Here is a 20,386-nt window from a genome sequence, read left to right as displayed (position 1 = left end):
TAGGCCTATATAAATCTGGTTTCACAAAAGCTCTCTTGGCTTCCTGTTTGTTTCTACCTTTTCACAACCTGGGATCCATATATCTGGAGTCCTGCCTCTCTCCTTTCCTGCTTGAACTGCCTCAACCTATTTAAAGTGTCCTCTTTTAAAGAAGCAGGTCAGGTTTCAGTTGACAGAGCTAAGGAGTCTATGCCTTCCATTGCCTGAAAGGAACACCTGAAGTTTTATATCACCTGAAGTTTTCTGATATATATATATGTGTGTGTGTGTGTGTGTGTGTATATGTATGTATGTATGTATGTATGTATGTATGTATGTATGTATGTATATATATATGTGTGTGTGTGTATATGTATACACACACACACACACACATACATGCATACATACATACATACGTACGTACGTACGTACGTACATACGTACGTACGTGTGTATGTGTATGTATATGTGTGTATATATACACACAGCTACAAAGACACAACCCTCGAAGAATCGCAGTATGAGGTTTTGAAGCATCAAAGTTAAGAATCCATGGAGACATTAAAATAAAACAGGAGAATCACAAAATAGCGGCCAGGAAGCCTTTTTGAGGGGGTGAGTGCAAACAAATGGGGAGGATTGAAAACATTTTGCAAATGTTTTCAGTGACTTGTGCAGAAATGGCCATTATATTTCATCGTATTGCTTTCTCACATGTTCAAAAAAAGCAAATCAACCATTTATATTCTAATTCTCCACAAAGTAACTCACAGTTAGTCCAATATACTTATTTAAAAGGCAATTTATTCAAGGAAAATATGATGTTTATGTTAATTTTAGTCATTTAGGGCATCTGCACACATATTTTAGTTCTCTAGTGCTATAGCAAAAGGTTACTGTTGTGATTATGCAGCTGAAAGATTACCTCCAGTCACTCACAGGAGTGAGGGGAAAAATATGCCTTACAACTTTCCTTTGCAATAATGATTGGCTGGCACAAAGGGAAAGGTTAATGCACACATGAGAATTGAAATGAAGCTCAGTTCTCGTAACCTAGTCATATGAATTAGGATGGGAGCTGATGTGCCAAACCTGAATCTGTGAGGATGTCATAAGCATTAGTAAGTATGTGCTAGGGAGTGGGGGTGGGGGAGTTTAGCAATGTTATAAGAACTGACTATACTGTAATTTCTCTCTCTCTCTTAGAAATGGTATGCCATTGCCTACATAATGATCCTGGACTTTTCTGTTGGTCTTGCATCTAAGTACTAGCCAAGGCCAATCTTGCTTAGCTTCTGAGATCTGATAAGATCAGAGTAGCCTGGACCCACCCATGTCAGGGCAAATATCCATACAAATCTAAAATTTCTGATATGGCTCTTAAACTGTTTGGTGAAACTGGCCAATATTACTGGGGAGGGGAATAGCTGTGCCATGGCCAGTCATGACATAGCAATGGTGCAGCTGAGATGTCTCCTGTGCAGCTTGCAGCTCCACAGGAAGCTTTAGGAGGGCACAGCAAAAAGCCAGTCCACTGTAAAAATGGTGGAGCAGGGCCTCTGATGGAATAGGCAGCTGAAGGGATGGAGGAACAGGGGAGAAGAGAGCTGGCAAAGCAAGCACAGGGGTAGGGAGGGGAAGGAGTAGGCAGATGTGTTCCCAGACACCACCCAACTCCTGCCCTCTGAAGGGGTGATGAAAAGGCCAAGGGGTGATGAGAAGGCCAGAGGAAAGTTGTGGGGAGGGAGAGAAATTAGATACCATACGAAGGCAACCAGACCCCAACCCAAAACCAAGAGTATAGCTGAGGGGCAGAGGCCACACCAGAGAGACCACCACAGTGAAATAGGGAGATTACCATCTAGTGGCTGCACCACACATCCCCACATACGGTTCTGTTATATACATTAGTGAGAAGAAGGAGTGGGAGTATTTTCTGAGCTTGGGACTCCCATGTTCAGTAGGTGGCAAAACAAGTCCAGGTTCATGCAGACCTGTTTCATTTGGAAAGCTGGCGAGTAGGCTGTTTCCATTTTAAAGAAAACAGCCACTGGGGCTTTCTCAGGAATCGCCCATCATATCAGATAGAATCATAGAGTCATAGAGTTGGAAGAAACCACAAGGGTCATCAAGTTCAACCCCCTGCCATGTAGGAACAGACAATAAAAGCACTGGTGACATATTCATCCAGCCTCTCTTTAAAAAACCCAAAGAAGGAGACTTTGGAACTGTATTCAACTGTCGAACAGCCCTAATTGTTAGAAAGTTCCTCCTAATGTTTAAATGGAATCTCTCTTCCTGCATCTTGCATTACTCCTTGTCCTAGTCTCTGGAGCAGAAGAAAAGAAGCTTGCTCTCTCTTCAACATGACACCCCTTCAAATATTTAAACATGGCTATCATGTCACTCCTTAACCTTTTTGCCAAACTAAACATACCCAGCTCCTTAAGTCTCTTTTCACACGGCATGGATTCCAGACCTTTTACCATTTTGGTTGCCCTCCTCTGGACCTGTTCCGGCTTGTCAATATCCTTCTTGCATTGCGGTGCCCAGAACTGAACACAGTATTCCAGGTGAGTTCTGACCAATGCAGAATAGAGAGGTACCATTATGTTCCGTGATCTAGACACTATACTCCTATTGATGCGTCCCAGAATTGCATTGGTTTTTCTAAATACAACCAGACTTCTGACTACCACTACAGTGGCAAACATACTTTCATTGTACACCTAGAGTTCATTCTCATTCATACCTGAAGTTTGGAAATACAATGACTGTTTGGAGTATCAAATGGAAAGTACTGAACTATGTATGGCATTATGGGGGGGGGGGGGGGAAGTATGGCATTATGGTTCTTCTAGGATAGGATAGCTGTCCTAGACAGCTAAGGAAGAGTTTCACATCCACTATCCATACCATGAGCATTTTCCTAAATTTTCAGAGGAAGGAGAGGCACGACTCTTTCTGTTTTCTTACTATACAAAATAGCCAGCAGGATGGCTGAAGAATAGCTGCAGAATCAAGCTACAATATCCAACAGTAATACTGGGAGTCCAAGGTTAAAGTATAAACCCATATTCTGACCAAGTGATTGCTGAAGGGCACAGAAGTTTGTATGAATATTAGATCTATACATACACAGAGGCATCTGTGCCGCTCCAGTATCTCAACTGAATTTGAATAGCATGTTCAGGGATATTTTGTTTTCCATTTTTGGCTACGAGGGACCCCTTAACCAATACCAAAACAAATGTTATGCATATGCCTCTCAAGAAGAATTATAATTTGGATTTATACTCCAACTTTATCTCCTATAAAGAGTCTCAAAGTGGCTTAAAACTCCTTCCCTTCCTTTCCCCACAATAGACACCCTGTGAGGTAGGTGGGGCTGAGAAAGTTCTGAAGGAACTTGACAAGCTCAAGGTCATTCAGCAGGCTTAATGCATTAGGATCAGGGAAACAAATCCAGTTCACCAGATAAGAGTCCACCCACTCTCACTAAAAAGCCGAAAAAGTAGGTAAAAATAGCTGACAGACCATCTGTGCATATCAATACATGATATGTCTTTTGCTACATCATTAAAAACCAAACACACTCTCTCATCACATCACCACATAAGAGTAAGCAAGTCTTATGAAGGAGAAAAATATAATTTCAGGAGTTGATTGAGAAAGGAAAGAAAGCAGTGAGGTAATTAATAAAGCTGTGTACTCCTTATGTACTATTAAAAACTGAACAGAGAGATTTTTCTATGATTTGCTGGAAATAGAAGGATGCAGAGATTGTGGTTGTGTTCATTCTTGATCATGCTAGGTATGGCTGGTTGTTATCAGTGCCATTCAGCATGAACTATGCTACCAGCAAATCTCTGAGCCTTGTTGTGGCAACAGATCTCCTTTACAGTCTGGGAACAGCTGGCTGGGAAACATACTCTTTAATTAGCTGTCCTTTCCCTTGTGACTTCTGATGCCAATATGGAATAATTAGGACTATCTTCTGGGGATGTTGGGATTTACTTAGAAATGGCAACTGCAAGTGATAGGATATTTTTTTTAAAAAAATGGTCTGATTTGTTTAGTTCATTGCAGAGGAAGACACCAATGAACAATGGACAGGTGGTTCTGGTGGGTTTTCTGGGCTGTGTGGCTGTGGTCTGGTGGATTGTGTTCCTAATGTTTCACCTGCATCTGTGGCGGGCATCTTCAGAGGTGTATCACAGAGAAAAGTCTGTTTCACATTGTGTCTAAGTGAGAAGGGAAAGTTTAGTGTGGTATATTGTCCATGTCCCATGGAACTTGCTATGCAAAGGTGTGGTTGAGTGCATTAAATTGCGGGTGGGGTTATCAGTCCATTTTTTAAATACTGGGGGCCAGTCTGGCATAGCATTTGCTGTATTTTCCTGTATTTTCCAGCAAATGCTATGCTTAGCAAAGGACAAGAAAGACCCCCTCACTTCTGCCGGAGTATATCGCATACCCTGTAGCTGTGGAAAGGTCTACATAGGAACCACAAAACACAGCATTCAGATCCACATTAAGGAACACGAAAGACACTGTCGGCTTAACCATCCTGAAAAATCTGCAGTTGCGGAACATGCGTTAAACAAAATGGGACATAATATTTTATTTGATAACACTGAAATTCTGGACAATTCAGAAGCTTACTATGTCATACTGCACAGGGAGGCCATTGAAATTCACAAATACCAGGACAACTTCAATAAGAAAGAAGAGATGTTAAAAATTAGCAAAGCCTGGCTCCCAGTACTTAAAAAATGGACTGATAACCCCACCAACAATACAATGCACTCAATCACACATTTGCATAGCAAGTTTCACCCAAACACTTAATGACTGGTTCCCCACCCTTGGACAAGGACAATATACCACACTAAATTTTCCCTTCTCACTTAGACACAGTGTGAAACAGACTTTTCTCTGCGATACACCTCTGAAGATGAAAGCCACATTTGCAGGCGAAATGTTAGGAACAAAATCCACCAGACCACGGCCACACAGCCCGGAAAACCCACCAGAACCAGTTGAATCCAGCCATGAAAGCCTTCGACAATACGTTGAACAATGGACAGTTTTTCATATGTGAATTTCCCTTATTGGTGTTCCAAGTGAAGGGCAGTCTTTACCAGTGGGAAGTTGTTCCTCCCTGAAGGCACCAACATTTTTGGTGACTCCAGATGGGAGGGTCTTCTCCTTTGATAGACAGAAAGGTGCTAGCCATCTTTGTTAGAGGGCCTTTTCCCACTTACCTTCTGCTGCGCACTACTCTCCCCAAATAGCGCGGGGTCCTGTGGCACTCCCCACTACAGGGGTGGCGACAACGCAGCCGCCTCGAAGCTGCCGCTCTTGCGCCCCCTCCACATGTGTCATTCCTGGCGCTCTTCAAAACGGCGCCTTTTGATGACCACACGCAGAGTGCAGGGTCGTGGTGAAGCCCAGGCACGTGCCAGAAATGATGCGCGCTGAGAGTAGCGTGCAGCAAAGGGGAAACAACCAAAGTGGGGAAACGGCCAGAGAATGACTTCTTTTTCCATAGCATTTCTTATTCTTTTTTTCTGTTTCTGACAGGGAAAGCTTCAGTGTTTAGCCTGAGGTTGTGGTGTGTTTGCTTCTGATGAAATCAACTCTTCCCTTCAAGTTTTGCTTCTGGAGGCTAGGAGCTCCTCATTGCTCTTAGTCCCAACAGACACGATAGGAATGTTGGTGAGAACTCATTAGCTTCCTACTCGCTCATTTTGGGAGCTTGGAATGGGGCTATATACCCTTCTCCTTTCCACTTGAGTCAAACCTCCTGATGCCTAACTTCAATTTGACACGAGTCACCAAAGGCCATGACATGGTCCCCCTCACACCCAGGTTTATCTGATTTAGGCGTGAAAATAGTAACCATAGGATTAGCCAGCTCTCTGATGTTGCATTCTTCCTCTTCTCCAGCTAGAAAGCCAGACTTTTTTTCATCTAGCCCTCAGACATGGAAGGATTCTCTGGTGCCTGATCTCTTGGGCACAGATGCACATTCTAACCTTTTATTTGTAATTAAGGGTGAAATGCAGAAGGAGCTCAAAGTTTCCATTTCTGCAGCTATGGCTAACCTTCAGGGACAAGCCTCTCAGTCTTTGCAATCAAAAAAGCACAGAAACATTAATCTAGATAGATAGATATTTATTATTACGGCCTTTTGGCCAGCCAATAGTTTAAAATCAGAGTACATGTGAATACATAGCACTCCACTTATACAAAAATATAATATAAATTAAAATCCATTATAAAATCTATTAATAAATAACATTAGCTTCAGGCATTATTACAGTCCTCATCACACAGTGCGGCTCTTTGTTTTAATAAGGAACTACGCTTGTTGTGTATCAGTATGCAAAATTTAGCTACCTTCTGTGAGATGGCAGAAACACGATCTTCTAATAATATTCTTACAGAATTCGTATCCGAGTTATCTATGAATGGATATACATGACGAGTTAACAATGGTTGGATCAACAGCTTCCTTTCACCTTCATGTAACTTGCAATGCAGTAAGATATGTGACATTGAGTCTACTTCCCCTGAGCCGCACACACAGGTTCTCCTGTGCCTTGGAATGTTTTGGAATCGTCCCATCAGATTAGCTGACGGGAAGGCATCGAAGCGAGCCCTAGAAAAAGCCCATCGGCTTCTTGCTGATGTTATTACAGATAGATAAGGTGCAGCTGAAATACCTATCCATGATTTTAGTGGTTTATATAGGACAGGTAGCCGGGGAAAATCTGTTTGCAACTCAATGTCAGTAAGACGTTGGTGGACCATACCCATTGCTCTGCTACTTCCAATCTCCAAAAGTTGCATTGGATCAAGACCACACTGTCGGAGTTTTGATGTAATCTTTTCTAGCCATCCAGGGTAGGGTGTTGCTGCCAATAATGAAGGCATTAATCCCTGGGGACAGGAAAGCACTTTAAGCCAGTATTTGATGGTTAATTTCCAAAAGATGGTCTCGACTTTGGCCATCCCTGCTTCTTGCCTTAATACCACATTGGCTGTACATTTTGGTGTGTTAAACAGGTGTCTTAGGAAAATCTATTGGACTCTCTCCAATGGGACAAAATCCGAGATCATTGCCAACGGTGCACCATAAGTCAGTTGGGCTAAGGCTTTGGCCTCAAACAGTCTAACTGCACTTGGGATGAATCCGTTCCCCTGTGAGCGAAAAAACCTCAAGATTGCCTGTGAACTTCTTTGAGCCGATTGAATAACTGATTGTACATGGGCTGTGGGCTTCCCATTGTATTGGTACACCACTCCTAGATATTTGAAACATTTTGTTTGCTCTATCTGTTGCCCTTTCAGCTGCCATTTAGATCTCTTGAGTTTAGTGTTGAAGTGCACTATCTTAGTCTTGGTATAATTGATGTTTAACAGTTCTTCTGTGCACTTTTGGTCAAAAATCCTCAGTGCTCTCTTCAGTCCCACCCTTGTAAGAGATAATACCACTGCATCATCTGCATACATAAGAATGGCTATTCTTTTATTGGGGGTAAGGGAAGGTGCGTGGGTATCTGCCCCTTAAATGCAGTTATAAGTGTATTAACATAGATGTTAAATAAATGAGGAGCTAGGAGACACCCTTGCCTCACCCCTTTCTGGGTAGGAATGGGTGCTGTTAGCCTGCCATCATGCGCAAACCTTATCTGTACAACATTAATCTAAAAGTAGAAGCCACCCATGTAGAAGCCAGCAAAGTATGGGTGTTAAGAGGAGTGGACCCCCACCAACTTCCTTGCTTCCCAGGCAATTTCCATTTGCTGTTCCAATTCAACCTCCATTTGGGGAGGCTGCCTGCTGCCTCCCCCCACCCCCCATCATCTTTGGTCTAGCATTAGTTTGCTAGACCATGTCAACTTCTTGTCAATTTCACTGAGTCCATCACTCCTGCAGTGAAAAAAAGTCCTTCTGAAATGGTACAAGAAGCAAGATATTCTTCCTATGCCTAAATTTAATGTATTGTTGATTTATTGCTATTGTATGGATTTAGCATGGATAGGTGTGGATTTGTTCTTAGATCTGCTGTTATTAGTTCAGCAAATTGTCAGGCTTGAGATGTTTCCTATACCACTTCTTGTTGTGAAGATGTTATTGCTATTTTGCTATTATGTCTTGAAATGTTGTTTACTTTTGATATGTTATGATCGATGCTGTTTGCTGTTTGATTTGTCCGTTAAGCTGCCCTGAGCCCTTCGGGGGAGGGCGGGGTATAAATCGAATAAATGAAATGAAATGAAATCCTGGAGCCATAGCCCTCCAGTTGACTAACCCTCTGAAGTATCAGAACTCTCTTTGGAAATTCCATGTATGGCTGTATTCAGCAGCTGGGTGGCACTGGCAGGGTCATCATATTCAGGTTGGGCACTTCCTGGACATTTGGAGGCAGATCCTGGGGAGGGAACAGTTTGGGGAGGGAGGTCAGCAGGGAAGTGATTCCATAGAGTCTGTGATTTGCCTATGCAGGGTAACACTTCCAATGCCAGGAGGATCCAAGTTGTGCCTAATGGGCCAATTAGTGTTAACAATGGTGGTATTAAGGGAAAGGGCCATAAAGAGCTCCCTGGGGCAGTGTAGCCAATGGTGAGCGTGGAAGTAACCTACTGGCCTCCTCTCCCCCTCCAAAGTGTAAAGATGAAGTGAGAAGTAACCATATGGGCACTCCACCATCTGAATTTGGAATATTGATTGATTTCTGTACACTTATTGCTAATACTGTTGTGGCTATATTTAAGGAGCTCAGAAGTATAAACTCCAAGTCAAACATTATTCAACTACCTCACCATGGAAAACCTGATGATTTTTGCAACTCCAGGTTAAGTGATAAAGATGCACTGCCTTGGAGTAAACTGTGTGATCAACATCTAGTGTTGGAGGTTAAGAAAATCTGCTTGAGTGTGTTTAATTATTGAGGGCATCGACCCATCTGGAGCTCCTTGGGGCTAGCCAGACGTCGCCTGACATCTTCCAGCCACTCTACCCATCCCTTCCCTTAACAAAAACAATGATAACAGCAGTGGGGAAGGCTACAGCTTGAGCATCTTCCGTGCCTAAGAATGCTGCCGCAACAGTGTATGCTAGGATGCCTGGGAAACTACATTTCCCACTATTCTGAAACCAATGATACTATTGTGAGAATGCTCAGCATTACTGCAGGTCTCAGGATTTCTGGGGAATATAGTAATCCATAGTAAGAATCATATGCTCTTGTCCTGATGCCCAGAATACTGCTGTGATAGTATACGGTGGAATAACAGAGACCACAAACTCAGATTTTCTCATTGTGAGACATTTCTTCACCCCAATAACCACTGATAATAGCAGGAAAAGTGGTAGAGAAGGGGCATTTTGGGCACTTCCAGGTTTGCTGAAGATGGATCCAAAATACCTGGGCCCTATTGTCCAACATGATGGGCCTTGAATTGTAGAATGAAATCAGGAATAATAAAATTGGGGAGGGGGACGGCTTGTTTTAGCAGAGTTCATTCTGGCTCAAGATAGGTAGAAAGGGCCATGCATCTTTAGTGGGAAGTAATCCAAGCATGTGTAGAAGAACTTGGAGGGAGACAGCTTCATAGAGTCAAACATAAACCTGGACAAATATATAATATTTTGCATAGAAAACCTGCCAGGAAGGAATCTGCACAGTTTCTTGGTTTAGCTACAATAGTGAGAATGAATGGGAAATGCTAGAAGCTCATGTTGACTAGAGGAGTTAAGCTCAAGAAGAGGAATGGGGAAGCAGCTCAGTCAGAAGAATAACATTACCTTACTAGGATTTTATGCTTTAAATTGTTATACCATAAGTCTTCTGGATAAGGTGAACTACACATACACACATGAATAAGTAAACAATGCAGGATCTTAAAAATTTGTTGGTTAGGTCTATATGCCATTGCTTTAGTTGGTACATTATGAGGAATCTCATATTCACAGTCCCTGGTTCTATTTCACATCTGAACCACCTTGAATGCTGAAGGAAATTCAGACATGCTAACCTAAATCTCATACATTAACTACCCAAACCATGTCCCAAATGTTCCCTGATTCCAACTGTGTTAAGTAAATCTGGTTACTGATGTCTGTACTGATCCCCTGCGTTCTGTTGGGCAAAAATAGTGGGGTATATATGTAGTAAATAAATAAAATAAATATATACTACCTGTTTCTTCAAGAACACAATCAGGAGAATTACAAAATGGTCAGTGGGCAGGCTGCCCTTCTCCCACACTTTCAAATAAAATGTGATTGTATTATGCCTTGCATAAAAACAGAGTACTCCAAAGATGTGCTGTATAGCACTTTGCAATGCTGGCCAAAGGTTGCTCTTTAGAGAAACTATGGTAACATGAAGACAAATGACCTGCCATATCCAATCTACTGCATGGGGTGTATGTGTGTGTGTGTGTGTGTGTGTGTGTGTGTGTGTGTGTGTGTGTGTGAGAGAGAGAGAGAGAGAGAGAGAGAGAGAGAGAGAGAGAGGGAACAGCTCAGTTTCTGACTTTCCTCAGCAGCCTACAGCTAATAAGGCAGCAGAGAGACCTAGCTCAGCTCAGAATTAACTGGGTTTTATCGCAGATGGCATAAGTGCATGGTGCTGGGCTGCCAGGATGCAATGTGCAGATTAGTTTCAAAATGCTTGCACTGCCTTCTTCTTTATATATAATCCAATCAAGGTCTCTTGGCTACTGAGTTTGGGTCTCTTGTGCAGCTGTTGGCACTTTAAGTTTCATATCAACTGCAAAACAGATAATGTATTTACCAAGCAAGGACTGAGGGCTGGCAGATGTTACTGCCCTCTCCCCATGTGACGTGCATACTCAGGGGTCCAGAATGCACTCTTTAAATTAGAGATGCCCCCAAAGTTTGATGCAAGTTTTCTCTAGCCCTCGATCTGTACTTTCTTATATAGCTTCACATTTAAATCCACAGCTGCTTTCAACAGTAGCAGCAGCAATTGAAGATCAATATAAAGCACAATGAAATAAACATGGTCCATTCCTAGGCAACCCCCTATATACTGAGGTCCAAATCCAGGTATGACACTGTCTGTAATCTTTTAAGGTTAAATTGGAAAAAAATAGGTTAAGGGTTAAATTAGAAAAAAAAAGCTGTGAACCTTTAAGGTTAAATTAGACAAAGTAGTAGGAGTTCCATGTTCAGGACTCTGAAGTGTTTATGTATGCTTTTCTTGTTTGCAAACAGCAACAGTACATGGGCCCTTTCTGGATTGGGTTTGTGGCAAAAGAAGGTTTAACCCTTTCTTTTTGCACCTTTTTGCTGACCTGAAACAGAATGGAAACCCTGCTATTTGCACTCTTTGAACAAAGCCTCAAGCACTCTATATGTTGCCTGCATTTGACTGAAACAAATGAGACAAAATGTAGCTTTAAAAGACAGTCTGGGGTCAATAAAATATTGCAAGGTGATAGGATTAAATCTGCCATCCCATAGCACAACTCCAATCCAAAACAGGGCCAACAAAACTACTGTTTATGAAGAATGGGGGAGGAGTTGGTGTGATGGACAGGCTAAGTTTCACCTCTCCCTAAAATTGACCAGTGAGAGCTGATGGAATGTTAGACAGTCGAAACACAGCAGTTGAGAGTTGGCAGTTTGTAAATTAGGGAGGATAAAGAGTATATCTGACTGAGTAAAGCTGAGGTGCAGATCAGCTTAAAGCTAAATGGATAGAAAAGTCAATTTGTTACAAAGATCCCAATTCTGGAATAGGGAAACAGCTCAAAAGTTTAAGGAAAATATTCATTGAAAATATTCAGTGAAATATTCAGTGAAATATTCAATCTTTCTTCAAATATTCAAACCATGAGTAAAAGTTAACTCCTCATCTGTGTGTCTCAGGAAAAGCAACACATACGCACAGAGGCATATCTAGGGAAAATGGAGCCCCTCCCCATGGGCAGCTGCCCTCCCCCACCGTGACCAAACAATGATTTTTTTCCCACTAGGTCGTTTCAAAGTCACCATCACATTATAGAACATGCCCCAACTCACAAATCTGAACATAGCAATGGGCCATGCCACATAGAAGAAATAAAAAAATTTGAAAACATTTTCAAAATGCATTCAAAATGCTTTATTACTGCTGTGAAAACATTTTATGGTATTGTATTCAGTCCCCCCAACTGGGGGAAACAGCATCACTTTCAATGTTATTTAAACTGGGGATCCCAGATTCTCCCTTTAAGGTGGATTTAAAAGGAGAATCTGGGCACCCTAGTTTAAACAAGTGATGCAGGAATCCACCCCAAACAGCATCATTTTCAATGGTGTTTAAACTAGGGAGCCCAGATTCTCCTTTTAAATCCACCAAGGGAGAATCTGGGGTCCCCAGTTTAAACAACACTTAAAGTGATGCTGTTTTGGGGTGGTGAATTCACATTCTCAGCCCTGGGAATTTCACAGTGGGGTGTCTTAGGGCTCAGTGCTATTCTCCTGCTATTTAATATCTATATGAAACTGTTGGGTGAGGTTATTGGAGGTCTGGAGTTGGGTGTTATCAGTACTATTTCTCAATTCCATCCAAGTCAGGTGAGGCCCTTTGGGTGCTGGACGCTTGCCCAAAAGTGATGATGGACTAGATGAGGACCAATAAACTGAAGCTGAATCCAGATAAGATGGAAGAGATATCAGCAGAGTTTAAAGTGGAGCTACTCTAGTAAGATGAGAAGGTCTATAGTCTTCTTGCACTCACTGCAGCCTTCTACCACTCTTGGAAAAGAATACTCTCCACGCAAGATGTTTTTTCCATAGGAAGGTTTTACTTAGCAGTTGCAAGGTTACCCAAGTCTGTAATATAAAGACTATATATACCGAACTCTTCAGCAAGAACAAAGTTGAACACACACTGAACTAGACTCACTCTCTCTGAACTTAGCGTATACAAAGCATTTGTTCTTATACATCCAACTGGATACTTTTCCCCTGCCCCGGCAACAACCTCTCATTGGTCTAGAGTCACAGTTGAACTCACCAATCATGTTAAAGGTCAACTATTGCTACTTTGCCCTAGACTTACTGTCACCGGCCTTGCTGTTGGCAAACTTCTGCTGATTAGAAGATGAGCCTTTTGTGAACCTTTATTTTTTATATATCATGACAAGAGATGTGGGTAGTGGGACCATGATTCCAGGAGATCATGGAGCATCTGGTGCTGGAATGGGAGGTGTTGCCCCTGAAGGACTGGGTGTGAGATCTGGGGGTGCTCTTGGACTCCTGGAATCACAGGGGGAGTTTGCTAGCTTCACCCATATTTGGGTAGAGGGGTCCTGGTCACAGTGCTTCATGCTCTAGTAGCCTCCCACCTAATCTACTGCAATGCACTCTGCATGGGGCTTCTCCCTTGAAGACACTCTGGAAGCTGGAGCTGATGCAGAATGCAGAAGCCAGACTGCTGATGAGACAATCTGGCACTGGTTTTGAAAGACCTGTGCTGGATCCCTATTAGCTACCAGTCCCAATTCAAGGTCTTGACATTGATGCTGAAAGTCCAAAATGGCTTGGGACCTATCTATCTGAGGGAGTGACTGCACTTATATGCACCTGCCCAAACACTGAGGTCAAGTGGCGGGGCTCTTCTTGTAGTCCCTTTTCCCATCAAGGTGCAGGGGGAAGGAGTAAGCAGGAAGGCTTTCTCAGTGGCCAGCCCCAGATTATGGAACAGTCTCCCTGTAGAAATTTGCCTGGCACTAACACATTATAGATTTTGGCATCTGGCAAAGACCTTCCTATTCACCCAGGCCTTTGGTCTTTGACCCCCACCCAATGCCTCTTCTGAAGGAAGCCAATCTGAGGTGGGGGAGGGTACGTGGGTTTACAGCAGTACGTGTATTTGTGGTACATGTGTTGAGTTTCTACAGCATTATGATTGTTTAATATGCTGATGTTTTTACTGTTGTTTTTATAGTTGTTTTTAAGCCACCTGTATAGGACATGGTATAAATTAGACCAGGGGTAGGGAACCTGCGGCTCTCCAGATGTTCAGGAACTACAATTCCCATCAGCCTCTGTCAGCATGGCCAATTGGCCATGCTGGTAGGGGCTGATGGGAATTGTAGTTCCTGAACATCTGGAGAGCCGCAGGTTCCCTACCCCTGAATTAGACAGACAGACAGACAGACAGACAGACAGACAGACAGACAGACAGACAGGATGGCACAGGGGAAACTCCATAAAATAATATACTAAGCAGCGGGGTCAGCCCTAGCTAGTATTTGGCTGGAATACGAGGGTCATCATGCAGAGGAAGGCAATGTCAAACCATCTCTGAATGTCTCTTTCCTTGAATACCCTAAAAGATCTTCATAAGTCAGCTGTGACTTGACAGCACATAAATAAATAAATAAAATATGGAGCAAAAATAATTCCTGAGAATTACTACTTAGTGCCAAACTGCAAGTTGGGTCCGGGTTCCAATGATGCAACTTCAAAGATGGACAAATTTCTCTCCAATCTGGCCATTTTGGCTTGAGAAAATGGTGCCTGGGGTGGGGAATATAGGAAGCCCCATTCAACATAATCCTAAACCCACACAGGCTACTGGGGACCTTTACCTTTACTCACAGGTTCTGTTTGACAGCAGGGAAAGCAAATTTGTTTGACCTGTCAAAAAAGTAATTTGTAGTTTGGCTCTTAGGAATTAATGTGATCATTTCTCAAGGAATTTAAAACTGGGTGAAAAAATCCTTGTGAAGTCATTCACTCACATACTTGATCTAAATGCTGTGCATTTGGAAATTTCACCAAATGTCCTGACTTGCAAAGAAATGGCTTTCAGCTTAATAAATTATAGGCAAATAACACCATACAATCTAGCTAAGTGAAAATCACAACACTATTCAGCTGCAGCAATATGGTTATTCAAGAAATGACATGTATATATGGCAATGAATGCAAACTCCAGGGCTGAAAAATAAAACCAATCAAATAACTAACATTTATGACAGACAGCGGCTATACTCTTATGAGCTAAGTGCTACAATTCACTTGACTTTAGTATTGTGCTCTCAGGCACTTCTAATTGAAGTTGAATGTCACAGTTCCTTTAGCAGTTTATCCATACTTACCATTCTTGGAGAGAATCACAGCCAAATATTCATGAATAGAGGAGTTGATGTAAAAAAGGAGACTGGGAGCATGTGCTGTCAGGAACATAAAGGCAATGTTTTCCTTGGCCATAGAGGTGTCTGCATAAATGGCAGAGGATGAGGAGCTTGCATTTTTGGTCACAGGATAAGGGTCCTGAAAATTATAGGTAATGGAGGTGCCAGCTTCAAAAATTGCAGAGACCTCTAAAATTCAAAGAAAGAGCAAGATGTGTCACAGAAAGGAACAGCCAGGTTTTCAAAACAAAGATGAAATCCCTATCTGTGGCTCATTCCACATAACACAAATAAAATCTCTTGCAGACATTTTAAAAAGAACAATTTTGCCTTTTCTTGGTTCATATAGCATGGGGAAAAAAGCATTCCAGGGGAAAACGGTTCTTTTGTCCCCCCCCCCCCCCCCCCCCCCCCGCCGCCAAGGTCTCACTTTCAGTTTGTGAAGCTCGCGACTGCCATTTTCTGCTACTTTAGGCTTGTCTGTGCCACCCACCAGTTGCAGAAGGTTCCCATGGACATTTGTTCTGCTTGTAGCTCATCTGCCCTCCATTTCCATTTGTAAAGTACACAAAGTCAGTTTTTACTGCCAATTCCAGGAACGTGTCATTTTCCTTTTTTTTCCCCAATATAGTGTCTTCAAAGTCTTTGTAGCTTTGAAGACATTTCATTGCAAACAAAAAAGGGGAAAAATAAGTGTGTGAAAACAGCCATGAAAACTAACTGTAATCATGTACTTTACAAACAGAAATGGCAGGCAGATGAGCTGCAAGCAGAGCAAATGTCCTTGGGAACCTTATGCAAAAGACCCTCAGATAAAAATGTTTTACCTAACTTCAAAATTTTGGACCAAGCTTTTGTTGCTTCCTGTCCTGCCCCTGAATTTTCCCTCCTTTTCTCAATTACCCCTTGATTTTCACAAATAAACAGTTGCTAGGGCACTGACATTGATGGTGGTCTCTCTCTAATTTTTTTCATTCCTTTATTCCATTCAGATGCTTACAATATTGCAGCAGCTGCATCCTGGGTCTAAGGATTCCTAGAAATCCTAACCCTCAAGGACATCCTGAGTCCAATGTACTAACTGATGATCTTTAGAAGGGTACTTCTTTTCTTGTGTCAAGGATGGTTTTGCTACAATATTCTAGCCACCAAAACAGAGGAAAGGAAGAAAGAAAGAAGCTATGCTGTGGCTACACCCACTAACACTGGCTCACCAACAGGTAATTTAGGGGAAAATGAAAGGAACGGGTGGAGAGTAGAGACTCTAGGCGTTCGAAGAAATGGGAGGATCATGAGTTCATAGTGGATCACTGTTTTCACTTGCCTTTTAGGATATTTTCTCAAGTGGTAAAGTCTTGAAAGTACATTCAGAGTTTCTTTGTAATGCTGTCAATGAAAAATGGTCAGAGGAACTGTTCTGCCAGGCATATGGTTCAGGCAGCTATGGTTAACTAGGCCTCCCCTTCTCCCATCTTCAATCTATGATTACAAATTTTTATTAGTCAGTCCATCAGGACCCTGTTTTATATATATGTTGTAAGCCGCCCCAAGCCAAGTAGGGAAGGGGGGGCATATTAAATCCAATAAATATTTTTTAAAAGAAATAAATCAAAGCAAGTCAGATGTAATTTGTCTATCATTAGTAGGTAGGAGTTCTTCACTAAAACATATTAATGTGCAGTCCTTTGACTTCAGCCTTCAGATGACTGAATATTAGAAGGAACATTTTCAAATATTAAAATAGATATAAAAAGCCATTGAAAATAACACATCGAGCAATAAAACTGTCCCTCATTAAACACCCTTTTGCAGTCCTTGCCATGAACTATGCATTCCAGAGTTCAAAGCGGCAATCAATACAGAGTACCTTTGTCAATGTGATGGATTTCAACAAGTGGTTGTTGTTTGTCTCCTGAGTGCAGAATTCAGTAAGGTTTAGCATAGAAATCTGGGAACCTACCTCAAAGGAACATACTTTCTCATGTCTTCATGTTTAAATTGTGTTTTGACTGTTTTGAGCAGTGCACGTTCTATTGACTTCATAGGGTCTCTGCCAGTTTACAGTATGCAAGAACAGTAACTAAAATTACAGTGCTAAAAGAAATCCTGACAGTGGTTTTAAGATATAAAACAATTAAATGGGATTATTAGGACTTTCCGCAAATAACTTTTCATCTAAAGCATATGCTCTCCCCCACCCTTAGGTGCAGGCAACATCTGTTGAGAAATGACTAAAAGGCCATTGTCTTCAGTCATCTGAAAACCATTTCCTCCCTTTTTGTCCTATCTAATTTTACTCACAATTGCCTGACTGCTGAATATTGATTTCCTAGCTTGCTCCCAAGGTGAATGATAAGATGAATCTGCTTCACAAAGTTGTCCTATTTGAGCCTGGCAAATAATTAGAACTTGATGGAATGTTCTGCCGAAGCCTCAAGTTCAATGAAAGATGGGATTTTGAATGTTTCAAATAATTCATGTGTGACCTGGGTCCAAGATTTTAGGTTGATTGAAACAGCAGGTTCCACTTTTCTTATTTGCTTGGGACTCTGGAAGGGGGTTAATTTATACTCTTGTTCCTTATTATGAATGTGAAGAAGCTAGGTAGAGGAAAAAGCTAGAATTCACTGCCAAATGTAATGGGACAAGTTCTGTGTGTTCTCTCATTAATATTCACAGATATGGGTGTGTGTGTGTTTGTGAAGAAAATATTTTGTGGTAATATTTCTTAATGCGATACCTAATTAATTTATGGAATTCATGATCACAAGTTATAATAAGTGCTCACAACTTAAAACTAGTTTATAAGTTCAACAGAATGGTAAATTCTTCCTGCTCTATACTGCTTCAGGCAGTCAGTAGAGCAATCATATATTTGAATGTTTATTCATTAAAAACAGAGGCATAGCATCCAAATCATAACATATCATAATCCTGTGTACAGCTCTGGAGGCCTAATTTCTATAAGTATGTAGACAGAATGGACTGGATGCCAGAGGCGTAGCAGGGGGTGAAAGCGCCTGGTGCACTGGTGTGTCCTCCACCTCTGCTCTGCCCCGGGACCCCCCCTTCAGTGCCCCCAGAATGCCCTCGCCACATTTCCACAGGGGCGCACGCCTGCTGCGTCGTGCACCCCCTTGACCCCCTTGGAGCTATGCCTCTGGTGGATGCAAAGGAGACCAAAGGTGATGATCAAGGACTTGGAGACCAAGCCCTACAAGAAAAAAATTACAGTAAGTGGAGTTCAGCAGTGGAATTGGATGCTGAGGGAGAGGGTGATCTCTCCCTCACTTGCAATCTTCAAGTAGCAGCTAGAGGAACACTTGTCAGGGATGTTTTAGGCTGATTCCCCTTAACAAGGGGGTTGGACTGGAGAACCTGAACGGCCCCTTCCAATTCTATGAATCTATGATTCTGTGGCAATGTATTGCATATAAACAAGTGTGGAGGCAATCTTCAATATGTTCTCTCTGAGATGACTAAGATGCATGTGGCAGGCCAGTCTTGGAGTCTGTTGTTCTTGACACTTTTGATTCTCAGGCACAAGTTCATTGTCATCCAAAATGTGATCACATGAACTGTTCCCAGAGGTTTTCTAAATTATTCTTGCCAAAGCTAAGTTGTACAAGTTAAACCCAACTTCTTCGAAGAGCTCCTCTGCAAATAATGTGACAAGATTCCTTAAGTCTGTGGTTAGAGTGCTGGGGCAAGATTGAGAAAGTTTGAATCCTGCTGGATGACATTGAACCAATCACATTATTTCAGCCTAATCTTGTTCTGGGGTACATTTAAGAAGGGAGAACCGTGTTTGTTCCCTTGAGTTTCTTGGAGGAAAGGAAAGATAAAAAGGTCTATCTGTCTGATAGACAAAGGAGCCACCCTCTTTTAAATCCCATTTGGATTTGATGGATAGGATAAGGATGTGTTGAATTGTGTTTGGAAAGCATTTAGATATTACGGAGAAACACTTTTCACATTAACTAGACAATCTATAAATCAACAAGCCCTAATATTTCTTCTTGGAAAAAAGTCCTATGTACTTGGGACTTGTGCATACCATGGTGGAGATGCATAACAGTACAATCCTGGTTATTAAACTGATTCTAGATCAATTAAAACCAATGGATTTAGAAATATTACCTGACAAAGAGAATAAGAAGACAGGACATACAATTCATTCATACATCCCTTTGGCACTTCATCTGATCATCCAGATTTACCCTCAATCCAGATCAATCATAACTTCTTGATATATCTATGTACTTAATATATCTATGTACATTTGTCCCTTCCACACATTTTTTTTTAGAATGGAAATCAATTTCTACAGATTTTTACTTTTCTTACAGTACCATCCTAAGAACAATCTCTCTCTAAAGTAAACTCCATTGAATAGGCTTGACTGGTATTCTGAGCAGATCTTTTTATTATTGTTCTGCTGTTCTCTTCCATTAGTCTCAAACTTCAGAAGTCATTCTTGGAATTAATGCCAATGGCTTTTAAGCCATCTGATAACAAATAACTTTTATTTAACTTTTCCAAAACAAAAATTAAATGGAACTTTTTAATCACACAAAATTTGCCAAGAGATTTTCATAATCTGCGATGTGTTACTAGAATCAAAATTGTTCAACAATGCTATATAATCACATCATCCAATTACTTTTTGTAACACACTCTAATTAATGTTAGTTGCTCTCTCTCTCTCTCTCTCTCTCTGTGTGTGTATAAGAATCAGCAGTACGACCATACCTTTTCTGCAGAATGGTCCTTCATATGGAGAACTGGTGCAGTCACACAAAATGCCGTTGTTTTTCTCCACACATTTGCCTCCATTGTGGCAGAGGTTGCTGTAGCTGCTGCAGTGCCCAGGGCATCCAGGTTTCACACCAGGAGTCACTTTAGCCCTCTCCTCCAGGTCAAGTTTCTGGCCATTTAGGTGGAGAGCACGGATACATCCCACAAACCCTTTCTGTCTTGAAGCTGTCCCTCCTAGTAGAAGAGACACAAGAAGAATTGGAATCTTTTCTTTCACTTCTTACCAAACAGAATCCTTTATTCAGAATGAGCTCTAAGAAGCCTGTTCAGAAATGGCCATGTCATTTCAATGGGCAAGAACACTTGGGCTGGGGAAGTGTAATGTGTAGTTATAATTTTGGCCGGCTGGGTTTCTTTTAGACAATCTAGTGTAGGCATCAGCAAATTTACTTATTTCTGTCCTTGACTGTTCC

General features: G+C 41.7%; 1 protein-coding gene across 1 annotated transcript in view; it reads right to left on the bottom strand.

Moving 5' to 3' along the window:
* Positions 1–20,386, bottom strand: part of CNTNAP5 (contactin associated protein family member 5) — a 512,649-nt gene that overhangs the window by 45,577 nt on the left and 446,686 nt on the right. Inside the window, exons 18-19 of the mRNA XM_048484843.1 lie at positions 19,908–20,147; positions 15,120–15,344 (exon numbers count right to left, since the gene is read on the bottom strand). Coding sequence (XP_048340800.1) covers positions 15,120–15,344; positions 19,908–20,147 — 465 coding nt within the window. The remainder of the gene's footprint in view (positions 1–15,119; positions 15,345–19,907; positions 20,148–20,386) is intronic.

This window comes from Sphaerodactylus townsendi, linkage group LG02, assembly GCF_021028975.2.
Source record: "Sphaerodactylus townsendi isolate TG3544 linkage group LG02, MPM_Stown_v2.3, whole genome shotgun sequence".
NCBI lineage: Eukaryota > Metazoa > Chordata > Lepidosauria > Squamata > Sphaerodactylidae > Sphaerodactylus > Sphaerodactylus townsendi.
This window is presented reverse-complemented; position numbering and strand designations above follow the sequence as displayed.